At 41.4% G+C, this 22,978-nt stretch overlaps 1 protein-coding gene across 3 annotated transcripts; it reads right to left on the bottom strand.

Moving 5' to 3' along the window:
• Nucleotides 1–128: 128 nt before the first annotated feature.
• LOC308100129 (F-box only protein 11) lies at nucleotides 129–22,486 on the bottom strand. Of its 3 annotated transcripts, none has more exons than XM_080449035.1 (22): nucleotides 21,965–22,484; nucleotides 17,472–17,599; nucleotides 17,191–17,272; nucleotides 15,220–15,364; nucleotides 14,896–15,025; nucleotides 11,907–11,990; nucleotides 11,007–11,139; nucleotides 10,474–10,580; nucleotides 10,172–10,283; nucleotides 9,467–9,573; nucleotides 8,217–8,354; nucleotides 7,198–7,415; nucleotides 6,384–6,564; nucleotides 5,874–5,996; nucleotides 5,020–5,105; nucleotides 4,700–4,776; nucleotides 4,409–4,552; nucleotides 3,464–3,574; nucleotides 2,797–2,904; nucleotides 1,840–1,948; nucleotides 1,636–1,734; nucleotides 129–930 (listed from the first exon to the last, which is right to left on the bottom strand). In XM_080449035.1, the coding sequence occupies exons 1-22, from the start codon at nucleotides 22,068–22,070 to the stop codon at nucleotides 801–803; spliced, it is 2,658 nt and encodes an 885-aa protein (XP_080305161.1). In that variant the 5' UTR covers nucleotides 22,071–22,484; the 3' UTR covers nucleotides 129–800. The 3 variants fall into 3 exon arrangements, 2 of the variants coding, with proteins under 2 accessions (XP_080305161.1, XP_080305162.1); XM_080449036.1 differs by having other exon boundaries at nucleotides 15,220–15,361; nucleotides 21,965–22,483; XR_013934413.1 differs by having other exon boundaries at nucleotides 790–930; nucleotides 1,898–1,948; nucleotides 21,965–22,486.
• Between the last annotated feature and the right edge of the window lie 492 nt (nucleotides 22,487–22,978).

The raw sequence follows: 22,978 nt of genomic DNA, 5'->3' as shown, positions 1-22,978 counted from the left end.
GAACTGCAAGTGTAAAGCGGTCAACATTGCTGGAGAAAATGTTTAGTGTTATCTTCTCTTTTCTCCGTTCTCTTTCACAGAAAGAAGTTAGATACTGCGACATGAGTACAATTACAGCAAGCCTAGGGTGTAATAAACAAAACAATAAACACATTTAATAAAATAAAAGACATTCAAGTACAGTAAGATTTTTGCATGAAAATACAAAACTACACAAAAAAAGGCATTAAAATCAAATCAACATTTTCTTAAAAAAAGAAAGGAAAAAAAAGCTGAAGTGCTAGGTTATTCCCCCCCCGTACGTACGTATACACGAGCTCAACAGTTGCCCAGTGATGGAAGCATTGTATTGGAGCTTATGCCTCCACATGAGGAAAGAATGCCTCTTTACGACTGAGCGTGTGTCCACAATGGGTCGGTACATGACTGCAATATTCCATGTTCCATTTCTCAAAAGGCAGGTGAGGCCTGATGGCTCTCGTCCAACATGCCCCCCACGCCCTGAGTCAACTATAATCTGCTCTCCATCCAGGAGTCCTCTCTTTCTGTGTCGATAAATTGCAGGGAAAGAAAAAAAAGTGTGGCATCCATAAGAGAACTTCCTTTTTTGAATGTCTCCTTTCAGAATTATTTTTGTCCCAAGTCTTTTTTTTTTTCTTTCTTTATTTGAAAGCCACTTCATGGGTTCTGTTAGAATGAATTTCATATTTTTTAAGTTCGGATTTCTTGCTCCAAAAGCAGGACTTTAAGAAATGTAGTCTGTGTGTGTGTGTGTGTCCATCACTGTTGTAGCCTGAAGTTCAGTTGTGCTGCAATGTGTTGGACTCTATAGGAGGGGCAGAGTCATACAACGTGTCCGTGTCATGAGTCGGCTCTCCTGCTAACGTGCACGGGTTCGACAGCGTCCCGGCACCACAGTCGCAGAAAAATCTGCAGGGGAGCAAAATAAAGTAAAGTTAATACATTTGGTTCTCAAAGTGGGGTCCAGGGTTTGAGAACTACCGAGTTAATATATATAGAACTTGACCTTGACTTAGAGGTCATAATAAGGCTTTGTTCAGACTGCAGACGAATCCCATTTGTTTCTCAAATACGAGCTTAAAAGGTCATTACGCACCAGGTATTTTGTGATTAATTCGCATTAATTTAAACTATTCGTCTCATGAGTACATCCACGCAGAATGCGTTTTAGATTTATTTGGCTATTCAAAGATTCAAAGACTTGTATTCCCCCTATCTTGACAAATGGTATATTCCCTGGTTCAGTAGGTCAGCACAGGTGCAATGCATTGTTAATTAGAAGCAGTAGCATGTTTTTTTCAAGTCGGTGGCAGACAGTTGTTTACTTTGGGTAAAATAATATGATCCACTGTTGGACTAATCATCATGCCTGTTTTCATTAAGTTCATCTTAAGGTAAGACAGCAATCCGTGTATCTTTCGTGCGATTTTTAAAAAATAGCAGACCTACAAGCTCATAGCGCGGCACTCGGTGCCACGCTATGAGCTTGTAGATCTGCTATTTTTGAATAGCCCAAAGAAATCTCAAAATGACACAGACAGGTTCCTAGATTGAATGGGTCAACAGATTTTTTGATGTGATCATATATTTGCATCTGCTAATTGTATGACTGACCGGTCATGCCTGATGAACTCCACGTCGTGTCCTTGGTGGCACTTTTTGATGCAGTTCACACAGATGGCGTTGCGGTCTGTTGTGTTACAGGTGTGACACCTATGGGAAACGGATGACATCAGCCGTGAGACAAAAAAGGAACCATGAGACTTGAATACAGATTACACAGCTTTTGAGACTGTGATGATCAACTCCGATAATTACCTGTAAAAATCGTGCATTGGATAGCTGGTGTAGCTTGAAATCTTGTACAGGCACTGACCTCTGCTCACAGCCTTTTCTATGGCATCTTGATTGTTCATTATTTTGTTATCTAGAAAATGGGAGAAAAGAACAATTTGCTGAGCTCTGTTTGAAGTCCATTACATTTTTTTTAAACTTGAATAAGCAATTTGTGGGTAACAAATGAAATGTCAAAAATATTTGTGACCAAATGACACGAGCATTGGGAAGGAAAGGAAGGAAAGTATTCTATTAAAGGAAAACAAGAACTTTTAACCAGCTAAACTCTATAAATAGTTGACATTGGGTTCCCCCCAGGGCTCTATATTTGTTCTGCTTCTTTTTCCCCTCTACCACAAATCTCTTCGGCGAAAACAGCATATCTGCTTGTCGTGTTGTGACGCCAAACGTTCGCCCCAAAAATAGGGACGCCAGGGTTCAAGTCGTTAAAAAGATGAGTGGAATGATCTAGGGGCGGCAGTGGCTCAGGGGTAGAGTGGCCGGTAGAGCGGCCGGAAGGAAGCTGTGAGGTTTCCAGTTTGATCCCGATCTCCCCCCAGAGTTAGTGTTGAAGTGTCCTTGAGCAAGACACTGAACCCCTAATTGCTCCCGATGAGCAGGTTGGTGCCTTGTATGGTTTCCTCCACCATCGGTGTATGAATGTGTGTGTGTGTGTGTGTGAATGGGTGAATGTAATGCACAATCTATGTAAAGCGCTTTGGATTAAAGCACTATACCATTTACCATTTTATTTTACTCTGAAGAGGATTGACAGGCCTGCATGCTAGGTAAAGTATAATGGAAACTGAATGACACTATTTTCTTAGTTTTTTTTTCTGCTTATTCTTTTGTTTTGCTTTGTCATGTGTATGGTGTACATGTTGACGTGGTTGTGACTACATTTGCTTGTTAAAAATGGATAAAGAAAGAAGTAGTTACCTTTCATTGTTACGTTGACACCAGATGCGAGAAACAGCCCCCCAAAGCGGTTGTTGAAAATCTGATTGCCCTCTAGGGTTGCTGTGGCATGGTTTGTAATCTCAATACCTAAATACACAAAAAAAAACAGTTCAAGTCCGGAGTCTTTCACTTCCAATAGGACAGAAACGCCCCATTAGCTAGGGTAGTTTGTCTACACCAAGTCTATCTCAAACTTCAAGTCAAGGACCCCCAAAATTGATATTTATTTGGCCACGGACCCCCATCAGAAAATGTTTTGTGCCAGGGACCCCCAGAAGAGCAGAATAATTAAAACATTTCCAAGATTTTCAAGATTTTCTAAAACAATGTTCAAAAATAGCAGATACAAGTTCGCGCTGCGACGCGTTGTGAGCTTGTAGATCGGCTATTTTCAGCATGCAACCAAGTGTAAAATCTGCCATTACGATGATATTTAGTCCACTAAAGCTAGACGACAAACTAAAACATTTCAAACGACTAAAATATGACTAAAACTAAATGGAATTTTATTCAAAAGACTGACTAAAACTAAATCAAAATTTGCTGTCAAATCAACACTGCGTTCGAGAACCACTGCAGTAGATTTTAGCCATTCTTTAGTTAAATAATGATCACAGTCAGCATGCCGATTGCTGACACAACCCACCTGCAGCAAAGCCATCAAATATCCTGTTTTTCCGGAGGATGGGATGGCTGTTGGTGCTGATCAGGACTCCTGCCTGGGCATTTCTGAAGATGTCGTTCTCCTCAAGCAGACCTGAGGACAAACAGAGGACATTTCTGTTGATAATCACTTTCAACCTGCTGTCCCCCCTGTTTCTGGCATGTTGTCCATTATAGGTGTGTGTGTGGGGGGGGGGGGGGGGGGGGATTATGAACACGTTTCATCTCAACGTGTTGTTGTGAGCTTGTACGTCGCTATTTTCACCAAGCGACCCCATCGTATGAAATAGGGCATGAGCACTTTTTTTTCTATCGATTAGTCACCCCATGGAGACTTGAATTCATGATTTTATTGTATTTTTGGCAGTAGGCAGCGGTTCCGGTAGCAGACACAAAGGAGACTCTTACCGGAACTGCTGCCGGTCATCAAAAGTTTGGCTTAACAAAAACTAAATAATATCCATGAATTCAAGTCTCCATGGGGTGACTAAAAAGTCATTTTGGGGTGGACTATCCCTTTTAAACTATAGATAAGACCTGTCTTGTGTCAGTTAGGGATATAATGGTATCAACCATGTCTCTACCACCGCGCTCTGACCACGTTGGTGCATTGTCTAAATAAACGGTTCAATAAATCATAAGTAATTTTTGTATTGTTCCATATGCCTCAAGATGACAAGATGACAGACGTATGGGCTATCCAGCCTTCATCAGTCTCTGATTTTAATTATGATGTTAAAAACATAATGTTATTTATTTTAAGACATTCGGCTAATAGTGGTGGCATGGAGTCACTGTTGTGCAGCAAAAGTACCCGCCATGACATTCTTGCATTTGTTATTAGTATCCTCTCCATGTATCATTGTGCCAGTCACTGATCATTTCAGCTTGTGGTGAACACCACAAAAAGGTCGATAGCGACACTCACCTCGTCCTCCGTTGAATATGCAGATCCCGCCGTCCCGGCCGTCATGGATCTTGTTCCTCCGCAGTGTGGGATTGCTGTCCGTTTTGATCCAAACTCCTGCCATGGCGTTGTCGAAGATCTCATTGTCCTCTATGAAGCCTAAGCCTGAAACACGCACACAAATCTATGTTTTAGTATCGGGAGGAAATGCCATTATGTGAGCCTGTAGATCGGCTACTTTCACCGAATGTTTGCCCCAGAAGAGGGATGCTAGCATCCATGTGGTTAAGGTTAAGTAAGCCGCCTTCTCACCAGAATTGTAAACCAAAATGCCGCCATTCTGGCCTCCCCAGATCTTGTTCCGTCTGATTTTGGGGTTGCTGCCCGTCCTGTCAAGAGGGAAACATGAGAGATATTGTGAGCTGTATGATACATGTTATGAATAGAGCCGAACGGTTACTGCTGTTTGGAATGGAAACAAACCTAAGACACTAATTTATTTTCAACTCAGATAAAACTAAAACAAACATTTGCCAAAACACAAATAAAAGATAATTACCGTATTATCATTACTAGATGCTTTATATCAGTTGGATAAATGTTTACAGAGGAGTCTGTTGAATTCCACAAACCTAATTTGAACCCCAGAATACATGTGATTGTAGATGTCATTGTCTTCTAGCACGCCATGTCCATTGTCATAAAAGTAGACACCAACCTGTTTAGACAAGAGAGGAAAAAAAACTACGTTTTTGTTTGTGCGTTTCGTTTTTTCAAATATTGCTAATTTAGCTGATCTAAATAGGCTGATCTACTAGCTCACAACACATCACAATGCGATGCGTTGTGAGCTAGTATCCACCATTTCCACTATTTGTTGCGCAGCAGAGTATATGCAGATGTTATAAATGCACCCAACATGAACCAGACGGCAACTGGTTCACCCAAAACCACAACAGGAAGTATTTGTTCAACTTGACTTGACGGGTATATTGAAGCTAGGCGCACTTTTTATGCAACATACTCTCTGATGCAAATGCAACATGCATCAAGTCTATGTGGCAGTCTCATTCCATATACACATTTTCTTAAAAAAACGTATGTTCCCATAGCAGTGGTGCTCAAACGTTTTCATGTCAAGGGCCCCCAAAACTATATGTATTTGGCCAAGGACCCTAATCTCAAAATATGTTGATCCAGGGACCCCCCAGAAGAAAAGATTTGAGTTAAAAATGTTCGCTTTTAAAAATATACATATATTCAAAGACTTGCACACATTTCCATGATTTAAAAAAAAAAGATCTACAAGCTCATAGCGCGGCACTCGGTGCTGCGCTATGAGCTTGTAGATCTGCTATTTTTGAATAGCCAAAGTATAAAATAATGGTTAAAATAGTTACACAGAGCGTTCATGGGTTAATATTCTCTCATGGTTAACATTCTTGTGTGTGTGTGTGTGTGTGTGTGTGTGTGTGTATGTGTGTACCTGCTTCCCGCTGTGTATCCTGTTTCTCCTCAACACAGGCGTACTCCCCGTCGTAACCCACACTCCTGCCAGTGTGTTACTGTACACCTCATTCTCCTCTATTACACCTTGTCCCTTTTCGTGCTGTAGGACACACACACACAAGTGTTACATGCATGTTAACACACCACCTACAATATATTAAATACATAATACTATGTTACCAGTGGTGGAAAAAGCATTCAAGTTTTTTACTTAAGTAAAAGTATCAATACTGCAATGTAGAAACACTCTGTTACAAGTGAAAGTAATGGTATCAACATGTACTTAAAAGTACCAAAAGTAGAAAGTACTCATCATGCAGAATGTCCCATTTCACAAGTTTTCAAATATATAAAAATATTTTGAAAGTAGCAGATCTCGCATCGCGACGCATTGTAGATCTATTTTGAAATGGCCGAAATGTATATAGGGCTGAAGTGGTTAATGAATGTTTTGTGATAATAATCAAAATCTAAATAAAATATTCACCACATATATGCCGCCATGCTGTCCGTCATGGATCTTGTTGTGCCTGACGATAGGACAGCTGTTTGTCCGGATCTGGATTCCAGCCAACGCGTTGCCGTAGATGTCGTTTCCCTCGATAAGGCCGCGACCGTCACCGAAGATGTAAACGCCACCTTGGTTACCATTAAAAATGGCATTGCCCCTGTGTTTGGATAAATCAAAAGGACAATTCAACACCTCACACATCCCTTAGCTGTAAGCTACATACCTTCATCTTCTTAAAGGGATAGTTCACCCCCAAAAAAACGTACTTTTCACCCAATGCAGACTTGAATTCATGGATATTTTTTTAGTTTTTTTCGCATTCCTAAGCCAATAATTTGATGACCAGTGGACCGGTAGGCAGCGGTTCCGGTAGGAGACACAAAGGAGACTCTTTGTGTCTCCTACCAGAACCGCTGCTGGTCATCAAATTATTGGCTTAGGAATGCGACAAAAACGAATAAATATCCATGAATTCAAGTCTCCATGGGGTCATTTTGGGGGTGAGCTATCCCTTTAAGTGCTATTTCTAAAGTAGCCAATCATTATTTTTGAAACATTTTGAAAATCTTTGATTAAAGGAAATACATTTCCTATACATGAAAAGTGGTTAACCACTTAAAAAGCAAATCTCTTCGCCAAGAAATAGCACATCTACAATCTCTACAACACGTCACAACGCAACATGTTGAGCTCACAGATCTGCTATTTCTGACGAATGTTCCCCCCAGGAATAGGGGTGCTAGGGTTGGAGTGTTAACTGACAATATGGCGTTGTTGCGACTGCACTGACCTTATCGTTGGATCACTGTTGGAGGTGATCCACACCCCGGCAAAGTTGTTTGCATAGATCTTGTTTTCGATGAACTGTCCGCGGCCCTTTTCGTGCACGTAGATCCCCCCCGTTTGGCCGTGATGGATCTCGCAGCGGACCACCGTGGGGTTGGCGTACGCCTTCACCTCGAAGCCCGCTATGCGGTTTCTGTGGATGTTGCAGCTTTCAAAGTAACCCTGAAAAATGGGAAGAACAGAAAAAATCAAAAATAATTCAGTAGAAGCTTGTTTATCCAAACTGTCATATCTTCCCTCAAATGTATGCAATATATATATTTTTTTGTATTCAAGTATTAAGCAACTGAACATAGACTTAAGATTAGATTAACACCCTTACAGTGATCGGTGTGTCAAAATCTATTCAATTCAATTCAACCCATCAAACTATAACAGGATCAACAGGAGTACTCCTTGTTAAACTCTCTCTTCAAAGTTCTTTAACCCATTAAGACCGGGAACGCATCTGTGTAATTTTTTTTTTTTCTTTGGGCTATGCAAAAATAGCAGACCTACAAGCTCATACCGCGGGCTTGTATCTCTTCTTTTTTTGAATAGCAAAAGAAATCTAAAATGACAGACATGCGTTCCCGGATTGAATGAGTAAAAGATCTTTCAACAGGACTACTCTGTTAAACTGTCTCTTCAAAGCAAGTGTCCGCCATCGGTCTCTCATGCCGGTATTTAGCCTTTGATGGAATTTACCAGCAGCTTTGGGCTGCAGACTATTAAATAAGTATTTTTAAAGATTTTAACATTTATTTTTTATTCTAAATAACTTGGGGGGGGGGGGGGGGTACCCCCTGGGATTTCCGCGTCTGGTGCAGAGTATGAAAACATACATGAAAATAAACATGAAAACAACAGAACAACAATTCAAATACTTTTTCACACCCCCTCCAAGAATCCAAAAAAATAATCTAAGCGGTCCGCCTGTTGAGTACCCCTGCTGTAGACTAAACCCAACAAGTTTCAGCTTACCATGCCATGATCAAAAGTGAAGACACCCACATCTCGGCCATGGTGGATGTGATTCCGTCGTATTATAGGGTTGCCGTGGTTTTTCACCCAGATCCCAGCCAGCGCGTTGTTTGAGATCTCGTTGTCTTCGTAAATGCCCTGAAAATGCACAAGAGCTGAAGTCAGAGGCGTTTGTCGATCTTTTTTTTTAATTGTCTATATTGTCCTATACAGTAGAGTTGAGCATATGACAATAACAGTGATGAAATGCTTGGTTATAATTACATGTACTACATGTACATGTACTGTATTACATTACTTTTTGCATCTGTCTGACATCAGCATTGAACTGAAGACTATAAAGTGAGCTGACCTCACTGTCGTTCATCGTACAAGTACAACTTGTAAAATGTAAGTGCAGGCACACAGATTAAATGTAGGAGGTAGGGGTCAGAAAGCTGCATTCCTGCACATTTTAAATTCTGAACACATGGTGGCCAAAAATAATGAGTTCCTCACATTAGCTTTGCTGATCCCTCTGGCCTCAACCACCATTAGCATATTTAAAAAATAATCATTATACAGAGACAAGCATACCAGCAAGTAGCCCACTCCGTTTATAATTCAATGGTTTTAAACCTGTTTCGAATTTCTGTTTTTTAATTGCTGACCAGCTTCTACTGAACACTGAACACATACAGTATATACAGTGTTCCTAAAAGGCGTATTAGGTAAAGAATATGATAGGTGATCCAGTTATTATACAGAAGCTAAGTGCCATCGTTCTTTTTCAGCCGTTTTCAGTCCTTTTAAGATTTCTTTGGCTATTCAAAAATGGCAGATATACAAGCTCAATGAGCTTGTAGAAAAATCGTGAAAATGTGTGCAAATCTTTGAATATATATTTTTAAAGCAAACATTTTTAACTCTGTTACAACTTCTGGGGGGGTCCCTGGAACAAAATATTTTGAGATGGGGGTCCGCGGCCAAATACATGTAATTTTGGGTGGTCCTTGACATGAAAGAGTTTGAGAACCACTGATTATAGCAACATCATTTTTTTCAAAACATTGTTACGAATTAGAAGACATTTGTAGAATCCCCCCAGAAGCAAAGATTTGAGTTAAAAATGTTTGCTTTAAATATATATATATATATATATATTCAAAGATTTGCAAAAAATATCTGCTATTTTTGAATAGCCAAAGAAATCTAAAAATGACACAGATGCGTTCCCGGCTTTAATGGGTTAACTAAATAGCATATCTCACCTGTGCATGATCTGTGATGTAAAGGCCCACGTTCTCACAGTCGCTGATGTTGCAATGCTTTATTGTGGGACAAGCACCTTGGCCACTAACACAGACAGCGGACCCGACTGAAAACAGGGAGATCAAGACTTAGAAATGCAACACTAAATCACATTCTTTTTTTCTTTTTTTTTAACTCTTTATTTTCAGAAGTTTTATCAGACAGTACATAAAATCAAATAGTACAAAAAAGCAACAGAAAAAATAGCAGTAAAAAAAATAACAAAAAAAACAAGAACAAATAAAATGGGACATTTGGTACCAGTAATAAGACTGAAACATGTTGACAGGATTTAAGACTAAATACAAAGTACAATATACCATAGGGAGGACAACCAGCCATCATCAGAGATCTGGCACGCTATCTAAATAGTCCAGCCATTTCCCCCCATCTTTTTTCACCCAACTCCTTTTGGAGCCTCAAAGAGTAGGTCATCTGCTCTAAGAGATGCAATTGTCTCACAATACTGACAAATAGTCCCATGGTAGGGCAGTTTTTCTGCAACCAGTTCTTTGTAATAGCTTTTTTGCTTGCTGCAAGACTAAATCACATTCTTCATCAAGATCTTATGAAACTGTCCCCATTATATCTCAAGACAGTCAGAGCACACGTTCTGCTATGCCAAATATACAGTAGCGAAAATCAGGATACGTTCAGGACGTTACCTGTGCACGTGCTGCGTATGATGCAGTGATCAATGATGGGGCTACAGTTGACTGTAATTTCCAAGCAGTGATGTGCATTGTGGTGCTGGGCGGATTTGTCATCAGGATTGAACTACAACGAGACAGAAGAGCATATATCAATATACTCGTAACAGCAACAATGAATATACTCGTAACAGCAACAATGAAAGAATTCACAGGTCAAGCTGACATAGCATGCATGCATAGAATTAATAAAACAATAGAACAAAGATTGCCACATGGCCTACTACAATGTTATTTATATTAACTGGTTGTCTCACCCTTATGGTCATGTATCCAACATATGCATCCTCGGAACCTTCCATGAACACAAATGTAGAATCTCTGGTATTCTCAATGACCACCTTGTCAGCAACTTTTCCTGGAGCTGTGAAATGGAGATACGGTTCAATTGGGAGACCAAGTCAACTGTATGCATAAGGAAGTGAGGCTTCATAAGGAGGTTATTATATAGTTAACTAAAAGTAAAGATTTAAAACTAGGTGTGAAAAACATTAGTTAACCAAACATTTATTTGTTTTATTAATATTGAGATATTAATCAATTGCCTTCACAAAATGTTTCTATTGTAACTATCCACTGAAAAATATCCCCCATATAATTATCATTTTTTTAACTAAAAATAATACTGAAGCTAATAAAAACTCAAAGTAAACATCTTTAAACAATAACAACTAAACTGAATGCTGAAGGAAACAAACCAACTGTGAAAACTAATCGAAACTAAACTGAACAAAGAAATGACAAAAACGAATGAATACAAAACTGCAGTAACTCTGTATCAGAGCCATACCTGCTCCGATCATCGTAATGGGCGACTCGATGTAGATCCATTCATCTGTGTAAATACCAGAGTGGACAAATATCAGACCATCAAAGTGGGCCTCCTGGACCCCTCCAAGGGCATCCTCGATGGTGTCATAGTACTGAGGAGAGAGACGGCAGAAAGAATAGATAGTTGTGCAACACATTGTGAGCTTATAGATATACGTCTGCTATTTGCACTGCTAAGCAGTGGTGGAAAAAGTACTCAAATGTTTTACTTAAGTAAACGTATCAATGGCTGGAGGAAATTCATAAATGACCTATGCTCCCCAAAGAGCAAAGGGTTTAAGTCAGTAAGTCAAAAGTATCAATAATGCAATGCAATGTAGAAATACTCTGTTACAAGTAAAAGTCCGGAATTCAAAATTTACTTGAGTAAAAGTACAAAGGTATTGGTATCAATGTACTTAAAGTATCGAAAGTAAAAGATCTACAAGCTCACAACGTGTCACGATGCGACGCGTTCTGAGCTTGTAGATCGGCAATTTTCAAATAGCCCAGGTATAAAATAGGGCTAAAGTGGTTAATGTATGTTTTATAATGTAATAATTTATATCTGCAAAGTAACTAGTAACTAAAGTTTTCAAATTGTAGTGGAGTAAAAGTACAATATTTGCCTCTGAGATGTAGTGGAGTAGAAGTAATAAAAGTATAGACAATTGGAAGATACTCCAGTAAAGTAATAGTACCTCAAAATTGTACTTAAGTACAGTACTTGAGTAAATGTACTTAGTTACTTTACACCACTGCTGCTAAGCAACAAAGTATAAATCGGGCATACAAGATATCAGGTTTATGTTTTGGTGCGCAGAAATTGAAAAAAAAAAAAAAACTCAAAAACTATGAAGAATTACGGTGGTTCACTTACAAGCATGTTTTCCCTTCCCTTGTATCTGGCAGGATTACTGTAGAAGTGTTCAGCAAAGCCTGGTTTAACGTGTGCTCCTTTGTACTGTGAAGAAACAGAAATCCCAAGAATTAATTTAACACCAACTGCGCAAGAGGGAATTAACAGGGCATACTTATCTTGATATGAAGCTGAATAATTACTTCAATTACGGAAGCCATCGATAGATCTTGGAATAAAGCTGAATATTGAATTCAATTATCCCATTAAGACCTGAAACGCATCTGTGTCACTTTTTGATTTGAGCTAAAAAAAAAGCATTACTTTTCACTATTCAAAATATGGAGACACAATTAGTACACATAGTGTACCTCCACATTGCATACTGATTATACATTGTGGTCACTGGGTTTGCCTTTTAACACAACATTAGATGTATTCATACAGAACATTACTGGAGAAAAATAATGCAGTAACACTTTACTTAAAGGTCGGGTCTATAGTGCATTATAATCGCATTTATAATGCATTGTAAATGTGGCTATAACCCATTATAGACCTGACCTTAAAATAAAGTCTTACCAAAAATGTTATAATAAAGAGTGAACACTGTCAAAGAAGTCATACTTGCTATAAACCTGCCCTGAATGAGCAACACCTTATACAATATGGCCCCTAGTTTGAGGGCGGTAAACTAATGATAGACTGTAGTTCCCTTTTCCAGAAGGTGGACTCTTCCGAGTCAGTTCCTCATAGCTTCATTTGATTGGCTCGGAAACAGTAACGCATATGAAGGTGAGGTGCGTCTCCAGTTCAAATCTGCTGCTGAGCCAATCAAATGAAGCTATGAGAAACCGACCCCGGAACAGGAAATGTCTAGGCCACCTTCTGGAAAAGAGAACTACAGTTATGCACAGAGCCTATTGGCGTTGCATCTGATGCTATTGAAAGTGTGACACGCAGAAGTGCAAATTGAACTGAAAATGGGTGCCTAATGAAGAGACAGCCCACCACACCTGCCTTTATAACTTTTTATTTTGCTAACAAAATGCAGACTAATAAACATGGACGCTGTGGATATGATTTCAAATATCAGCCTTGTGGAAGCAGATGTGGATACTCAATGCATGGCACTAGCTCCATGCCATATTTCCACATACAATAGAAGTAAAAAAAATTATTGCCAGCATGAATCCCATGGTAAATGGACCACATTTATAATATATCGCTTTTTCTAGTCATCTGACCACAATGTACTTCACACTCACCGGAACACCATAGTGAGTGAGTGAGTGAGTGAGTGAGTGAGTGTGTGTGTGTGTGTCATCATGGGTATTTGATAGGTTACCATAGTTACCCACTAAATATTGGTACTCCATATAGAGACATCCAGTGCTGAAATCATGCTAATGTAAAACTCCATATACAGACTCCACATATCAGTGAAATGTCATGAGCATCCAGCCAAGCACAATATAAAGGGTGGCCGTCACCTTTGAGGTTGTAGACAGTCCTCGTTACACCGAATCTACCGTCTATCCCTAAGACTAGAACCTTCAAGATCATTGACCAGCTACACTTAGACAACCAGTCACCTTTCCTTTGAGTAGTATTTTATATGGTCCCAACATGGCAGACGGCAAGAATAAGAGACTGACCAAAGGCGGAAAAAAGGGTGAAAAAAAGATTGTGGAGGACAAGAAGAAGAAGGACACGGTCAAGGCACCAGACATGTTCATCGTCCCCGATCTTGGCGAGACCAGGACTCAGGAAACCAGAATAGACTCAGACCTCGTGTTTGAGGTGAACCTTGCTGACCTGAACCTGAACGATAAGGTAGCCTTCCGCAAGTTCAAGCTGATCACAGAGGACGTCCAGGGCGAGAATTGTCTGACCAACTTCCACGGCATGGACCTGACCCGTAACCAAATGTGCTCCATTGTCAAGTGCTCCATTGTCAAGTGCTTCACCAAAGACAAGAAACGGCAGACTCCGTTCGAGACCCGAGTGGACGTGAAGACCACTGACGGCTACCTGGTGCGTCTGTTCTGTGATGGTTTCTTGGCATCACCAAGGTATCTTGGTACCACCAAGATCGTTAAGCCACAGCAGGCCCAGCATCGACAGATTCGACAGATCCGCCAGATGCACAATCGGATGCACAATCGGATGCACAAGAAGATCAGGACCCCTGAGGTCCAGACCGATGACCTCGAAGTCGTTCAAGTCATCAAGCTGGTCCCTTACAGTGTTGGCAAGGACATGGAGGAGGCTTTCCAGAAGGGTTATCCCGATGTCTGTGTAAGGAAGGTCCAGATGCTGAACGAGCCAGAGTTTGAGTTGGGCAAACCGATGGAGCTCCATGGTGGCGGAAGTGCAGTCAAGGCCACTGGTGACGAGACGGGGGTCAAGGTGGAGCGAGCTGACGGCTACGAGCCCCCCATCCAGGAGACTGTCTGAAGAATCCACCATGTCACAAATTTAATACAAAAAAAAAAAGTAAATGTGGGAGAAAAAAAAAGAGGGAAAAAAAGGTGGGAACAGTAACATATTTCCATTTGCAAATGCCACAGTAATAGTTATTATTTGACTGTTCAGAAATGTAATCTAGGCCCGGACGTTTGGCGTAACCGTCTGGGCACCTGGGCTGGTAATCCAGCCTGAAAGCGTGTCGCGGGTTCGACTCCCAATCCCGACGACCTTTGCTGTGTGTCACCCCCCCATCTCTCTCCCTATTTCCTGTCAGTCTACTGTTCCTATCAATAGAAAGGCAGAAAAAGTCTACAAAAAATAATCTAGATCTAAATCTGATTTACACTTGAAGCAACAGTCTCTGTGGTGCTTGTCTGTCAGACCTTTGAGGGCATCTCCTCATGGCTTGGGGCATATGTCCTGTGTTTTCTTTATTTTTTATATGAAAATATTGCAATAGCCTCGCAATGGTTAAAAAAAATATTTTTGGTTTATTGACCGCAGCAGAGGGTCAGTGGACACAAATGAGATTGCATACCAGTTGCTGAAAGCTTTCCTTCCACGGGTTTGGCTGTTCATACTCTTCTGGGTTAATCTGGAAGAACTTCCCTGCCTCTGGGTGCATCATGGGCCGTGTGTACTCAAATACTTCCATGTATAACCTCTTCCTGCAACGGAAGACATAGAAAAGTACATTTTAAATTAAACTAAATAATATCACAATCTGTGTTCCCTTAAGCAGGACTCCCGTTAATAAACAATTGACATTATGAACACTTTTTCTACCTTGAATATCCCCAATGAAAAATGTCCAACATCTACATGAGTCTCAATAAACAGTCCTCAGAACAATTATTCTCACCAGAGGATAGGATCATTGGCCAGCTCGCTGAAGCGCTTGCACACACACGCAGCACGACACAAGTCCTGCTCTAACAGGTACGAGAATATCTTCAGCACCACCTCGTCTGGAAGCTTCTCCTGTAGATATTGCTCTGCAGGAGCTGCTGACGAGTCAAAAAAGAAAATAATCATGGGATTAGAAAAATATCAATAGGGACATGGATTCTCTGGGAAACAAAATGTATATTTTTAATATATATATATATATATATACATATATATATATAAAATAAAAAAATGTGCAAAAAATTACTGTTTGGGTGCAAATTTTCTGCAAGATTTCTAATTAACTCTTTGACAGCGGTTGACTCGATAACGCGTCAATTGCTAGTTTGTCCAGTTGGCCGTCGACGCGTTAGACGCGTTCATTGTTTAATCTCTGATCGCGCTATTCTGATCATTTTTCATTCTAGGTTTCGAGTTCCACTTACTTCACCGACATCTGCATCCGGTTTTATGATGCAGATTCCGTTTCCGGTTTTCTTTTTTTTCCACGGTCATTTTCGGCCAGAATAGAGAAACACACGGTTTTTCACACGGTATAAAAAAAACTACGGAGAGGTCCACTTCTATAATCTATAGTCTGGGTGACGAACAGTCATCGCCGTCGTGTATCACATCGTATTTTTGGCCCATCGGAGAATCTGAGAACACGTCACATCCGGTTTGGGGGGGGGGGGGGGGCAGCGAGTCAGCGAGCTGATGAAGGTGGCTATTTGCTGCTCTCTGCTGGTGGAATCATCGTATGTGTTCAAAACCGCAGCTAGACATACTATATGAAAATTAAGTAACAAAATAACAAAACAAAAAAACACGCTGGCACTGGGGGAGTACTTTATGAAAATACTCTAGCAGTCAAAGAGTTAACACATCGGGTGCCAAACACGGTCTGCACCGTGTTTTCACAGAGTAGCGCTTTGGTGCCGAACACAGTCTTTTTGTCACCCGTGGTGATTCTGAGAAGGAAAGGACAGATGGATCACCGTGTCAAAAAACATGGCTCCCATCCGCTTCCGTTCTATCTCCTTCTCTAAAACCCCTATAACTCCGAAACTTTTTACGCTGGGGAAAATGACTCATTTTGTATGCACGATCGCTCCGCCATTGTTACTCGCGTGCGAGATGTTATCGTTCCAGGCGTTAGCCAGGACCATTGTGCAAAATGAACGCATGCTTTGTTTCACATGGATTTCTCGTCTTGGAGTCTACAGCTTAAACAGTGCCGCGCCGCTTAACGGTGAGATTTCTGGCACCGAACGTAATCTGTTATAAAATTCTGGCACCCAATGTGTTAATTTGCTGAAAGTTTTGACAGTTCATCCCTATTTACAACATGGTAAAAAAGAAAAGTGTTCTGTATCTGTTTGTGCATGTCACCCGGATAACGAAGAATGCATGCTACACAAGGTACAAAAAGCACACGGGGCAAATTGTGGTCGGAATGGGATCAGATCTGCCAGGACACATCTGGAGGTGGTCTGGCACACACTGTGATTAGATGTCAAAGTAAGAGCACCATGGCTTTAAAAAGCATGGAATTTACACCCAACACACACACACACACACACACACACACACACACACACACACACACACACACACACACACACACACACACACACACACACACACACACACACACACACACACACACACACACACACACACACACACACACACACACACACACACACACACACACACACACACACACACACACACACGGAACCTGAGTCTAATGCCTGCCATTAGAAATTTAGAATTGATGCATTCAGGGTTGGACTGCACCAATACTTAATTAATCCATTTAAATTCTTTGTGCTTGCATTGCCTTCATGATTTGGAATTCAGGTGGTTAGTCTGGTGAGTAATCTACAGTACATCTCAGGTCAATTCTGGAATATGCTGGACGAATATGTTCCTTAATTACCTGGCAACTCTTGAGACTTTCCTGAAACTCTAGGACGTTTGGGTCGATGTCCAAAGTTGTCTGTGGTTGAAGTGGAAGCACCCTGTGGATAATAAATTATGTTTCAAACTTAGTGGAGGCATTTATGTCATAGAACTAGAAATATAATGTACCATTTCAAACCCTAAATCTACTTTGTACAGTAAGGCTTTATTGGCCATGTTGTTTCACTGAAATCAATCTACTTTAAAAAGATATGTTGGCCATTTTGAAAGACTGCTGTAGGTGTAAAAATGTTGCACCTCCATGTTTGTCTTTGTCGGACACACTGTTCTCTTGGGTAATAGAGACTTTCTCCTAAGTTGGTAGGGACTATTCTGAGCTCCTGGACCGGATTCTTCTGCGACCATATCTGCAGGAACGTCCTCATCTGAAAATGGGGGCAAAGAAAATGAACATTTGTTACATTACTAATCCAAAAAAAGAAATCCTAAGAAATTGTATTTGAAGACAGTTACACCTGCATTTAATACTCTTTAGTCCTATATAATATTCAAGTCTCTGCTGTGGCACTGAAGGGGTCATCCCTAGGTTCCCCGGGTTCTATGTTCCCCCACTAAGGTTAGGGTTAGGTTTAGGTTAGGACCTGAAATGAGTACAGCTTATTGTGTATTAACATATTTTTCATGTATCAGTGCTGGGCACAACAGAACACACACACACACACACACACACACACACACACACACACACACACACACACCAAAAAAATAATGTCATGCTTCCAAATTGTACTTATTACAGTATTTCCATGGTATTTCTACAACCTGTTATTTTCTCCTTCTCCCCCGGTTGAAGGCAAGGTGGAGTATTTTTATTCTTCAAATCTTGCAAACTAACTACACCGATCAGCCTCGGATTTCTTGTGCACGCTGCCAGCAGGCCAAGAAGGAAGTCAAGCCCTAAATGTGTTGTAAAATCTGTGTCAAGCTACTGTTATTTTTGTGAATTTTGTGAAACATCAAACCCACGATAATCGGAGTGCATCTGATCTTATCAGAGTAGGTCAAGTCTAGCTCAAATATGGAGTTCCACACGGCTCCAGTCTGCCCTCCAACTGCTGACATCATGTCGATGACATCAGTCTTGTCCAAACACTGAGTTCCACTCGGCCTAATGCAGTGGTTCTCAAACTTTTTCAAGTCAAGGACCCCCAAATTGACACTTATTAGCCCGCGGGACCCCCATCTGAAAAGATATGCCAGAAGATTTTTACGACTCTAGCAGTGATTCTCAACAATTTTAACACTCTCAGAGTTACAGACCCATAAGGGTCCATTTGGTTCCTAACTATCAATCATTTAGCTGGGGACCCCCTGGAACTCCCTCAAGGACCCCTGGGGGTCCTCGGACCCCACTTTGAGAACCAATGGCCTAATGGAAATGTGCGCTCCACTCCGCGTCCTTTTCTAATCTATTAACACAGTAAACACACTGGTTCGGTCCAAATGGACCCTTACGGGGTCTCTAACTAATTTAAGAATGGAACCATTTACTTTTTATCTTCGGGACGCAAATCTACACTGTAAAATGCTCAGTGATAATTTAACTACAAATGGAACTTTCCGGGTCCATTTGGTTCCATTTGTACACTCTCAGAGCTACAGACCCGCAAGGGTCCAATTTCGGACCCCCTGGTGGTCCCAATGCCGACCTGGCGTTGAGTACCAGTGTATTAACGCTCTATTAACAGACTGCAGAGACCTGTCTTTCAGAGCAACTGTTTCAGAACAAGGTTTTGAACCATAAGCTGCTTGTTGTCCATAGAGCATCCAATTCACTTGTGAGTTTTCAAAGAAAAACTTGTCAGTAACATGCTAAAATACGATGTTACAGAAGCAATTGCAACACAGAGCTGATCAAGGCAACCGTAACATTTGCACAATTACCTGCTTCGTGGACAGAATTTATCCACAGATCACATCAAGAGGGGGCCTCCAATGTACTTAAATTGAAATAACAATCTATTGAGAAAATAAATATTTAAAAAGGCATGTATTCACAGTGGGAGGACTCGATACCCTCTCCTGAGGAGACATGCAAACGCTGCTTGTTGCTCTGGTTGCATGGATGATTCCCAGGCTACTAGACAGGTAACCACTACAAACAATGCATGCATGTATGGCCAACTAGCCCAGGTAAAGCCAACTCAGTTACACCGTATACGACATTGGTTCTCAAAGTGGGGTCCGGGGACCCCCAGGGGTCCTTGAGGGAGTTCCAGGGGGTTGTTACTTTTAGGCGTTTTTAATATAGAGGTTCTTTTAATTGCCATGTGTCCATTTAGTTGTGAATGGCAATGTATTGCAATTTGCACATGAACTTTTTAGTGTTGGCCCTTTAACCTGTCCATCCTGAATGCCCTTATTTGGAAAAATGTTTTACAAAATTTGATGGCGTTACCACCCCCTTTGCTCTTCCCTAGATCTACAAGCTCTCTATATGGCATCACTCTATTCGGCCTGAGCCTGTAGATCTGGTGAGTGTGTATTTAGGTTAATTACTACCACAGCTGCCTTGATTGTATTGTTCCTCTCCTTCTGTATTTAACACACCCTGCCATGTAATGTATCAGACCTGATGAAGACCATTTGCGGTCGAAACGTTGCCTAACTTATTATAAATAAAACTTTTCTACTGGGAGCTGAAACGGTGTGCGGACTTCCCCTCTTTTTCCTGATGTACATATTGTTGTCCAGCACCCGAATAATTGTTTTAGGATGTGCGTGCTTACCCCTCGTTCCTATTTGGTTCCAGGGGTCCCCAGCTAAATGATGGATAGTTAGGAACCAAATGGACCCTTATGGGTCTGTAACTCTGAGTGTACAAATGGAACCAAATGGACCGTTCCATTTGTACACTCTGAGTTAAATTAGCATTGATTTTACAATACATATTGGGGTCCCAGAGATAGAAATGTCATTAAATGGGGGTCCGTAGCCTAATGCATGTCAAACTGGGGGACCTTGAAATAAAAATGGTTGAGAATCACTGCTAGAGCCGTAAAAATCTTCTCTTATGGGGGTCCCTGGCATATCTTTTCAAATGGGTGTCCCCGGGCTAATAAGTGTCAAGTTGAGAGTCCTTGACATGAAAAAGTTTGAGAACCACTGCTATTATACAATACCGAACAGTGTAGCGCTATTTCAACTTATAGCTCAAACAAACATTAAATAATTATCAATGCAATTAATGACGATCATAGGGCATGAAAATACACCACACTTACTCAGGTCATCCTCGGACACAAAGGTGTGTCAAGAAGATGAAACCCATGTGAATAACATTACACAATCTGAATAGGGGTGAGCTGTACTTTTTGGGATCCACACTTTTTTCAGTGTGATACATTGGGTGAGGGGCTGGGGCAGAGGTCTGAGAGTTTTTCCCTTTCTAATCAGTTCTGTTTATCTATTTACCCTTCTATGTTAACAAGCACTCATACATCCGTCCTTTGCTGACTGTCTTGTCCCCCTTGCTATGAGGTTGACAGATGCGTGTTGGTACTAGCAGGAAGGCAGCAATTAGAAAAACCACAGTTCAAATAAAAACAAAATGTAATTTCAGAGACCGTGATCAATGCGTCCCAACTAACTGCAGATAACCATAGCATTAACAGGCGTGATAATATGCAAACCCCCTCATAAATAAGAGTTGACCTGTCTCTTCTTGCTTAACAAACAAGCTAACACAAACACACACAATAATCACAGCTGGCGTTAGCTCTGCTAGCGCCGTTAGCTCTGCTAGCACGTAAAGACGGCTAGGTTCCCAGTGAGCCCCGCTTTGTGTGGCTAACCATGGCGTTTGTTTGCATAGCTTAGAACTCCATCAATTGGTTTGGGTCAGTTGACACAACGACGACCAATTAAAAACAGAAATACTAACTGAGACAAACGGGGGAAAAGACAGACTCGGCATAATTAAAGAAAGAAAAGCAAAAACAAACAAAGCGCGGCCTTCATGTACACACGGAGCCTCGGTGTTTCCTGACCGTTGCGTTCCACAACAACTCAGTCGGAAGCGTCGTTCTCGCGAGAGTTGGGGGGGGGGAGAACCGACCTACAAGCTGACAACGCGACGCGATTCGACGCGTCGTCGGCTTGTAGATCTGTTCTTTTTTTTTCAGCGAGCGACACCGTCGTACTACGGAGCGTAGAGGAAGCCCTGTAACGTTGTCGTTTCTATTTTATGCCCCACCACTTTAAATCATTTTGTCGAAATGAAGACAGAAGACAGTTCCAACAAAAAAAACGTCCACTGTTTCGGGACACAACGTTGCATACGCACGTTATAACGTTGCATACACACGTTATAACGTCACACACACACACACACACACACACACACACACACACACACATACACATAACAGCTCGAACAAATCTCCTTAGAAAAAGCAGCTTCAACGTACGAAGCCTTCCTCCATTTCGACCAGAAGTATCATACGCACTATTGGAAAAAATGACGCATTTATTTTTCGATTATTTCTCTTTAAAATGACGTATTTGCCATGTTTAAAACAATAATAATACAGGTTTCACCTGGATTTTTTTTTTTACACATACCAAATACGTCATCCCCCCCCCCCCCCGGTCACATTAGAAGCGAGAAGAAGAAGAAGAACGGTGGTATATTATCCACGTTATTTATCAGTAATAACACTCAAATAACCGGGGTTAAGGTATGACCTATATAATAGAGAATGATCCATGGTATCTAGTGTGGTTGTTACCTCCTCCTCTGTCCTGGTGCTGGTGGTGGTTCCTCTCCGGCTGCACCGGGCGCGGCCTGAGAGACACTCGCCTTGGTCTTCTGCTGCTCGCTCTGACGGAGTTCATTTGCGGCCCAAGCCTGGAGGAGAATCTGGAAGAAAATCTCTCGGAAACCCTTTCTTGATCTCCTTCTTGATCTTCTTCTTCTTCTTCTTCAGCAGCAGGAGGAGGAAGAGGAGGTGGTGGTGAGGTCGATGAAGAAGGAGCTGCTCGACACCAGGACCAGTATTATGTTTTTTTCCTAAACATTGCGATCTCTTGTTTTTTTTTCTTTTTTCTCTCTCTCCCGTGATTTTTTTTGAGGAGGAAGGAGACAGAGAAGAAGGAGGAGGAGGGGGAACAACAAATGCTGCTGGGCTCTGGGCTGGCTGGCTGGTTGCGGCGCCTCCTCTTCTTCTTCTTCACGTCGTTGGTTTCTACCGTTTCTACTTACTTACTACCCCCGTTCTGCTGCCTCTGCTGCAGGAGGAGCCATAACATTAGAACAGACAAGGAGGACCTAGTACCTACCGTCCACGCACGCACACACACAGTACACACCACCAGGGCAACACACACACACACACACACACACACACACACACACACACACACACACACACACACAGGGCAACACACACGCACACGCACACACCAGTGTTGCCAGGTTATGCAAGAGAATTAAGGTAACCAGGTCTAGGAAAACAAGCCCAAAAGAAGCAACTATTCTTCTGCCTACACATACGTCATGTCCTAGTAAGAGAAAATGGGAGAAGGGGATCAACGTCACGTGACGCTTTTGTTTTGCCCCGAAAAACGTCAGCTGTCCCGAAAACGGGCCAAACAATGGTGCTTATTGGTCAAAAACCCGGATGTGTCTCAAAGAATTAGCCACATTAGCACTTTAAACCCAGGCCTGCATCGGTAGTGCCAAGCTCACAACGCGTCGCTTGTAGATCTGCTATTTTCAAAAAATCTTGAAATAAAATATGGAA

The sequence above is a fragment of the Gymnoscopelus braueri genome (genome assembly GCF_963280865.1).
Source record: "Gymnoscopelus braueri genome assembly, chromosome: 14".
Classification (NCBI taxonomy): domain Eukaryota; kingdom Metazoa; phylum Chordata; class Actinopteri; order Myctophiformes; family Myctophidae; genus Gymnoscopelus; species Gymnoscopelus braueri.
This window is presented reverse-complemented; position numbering and strand designations above follow the sequence as displayed.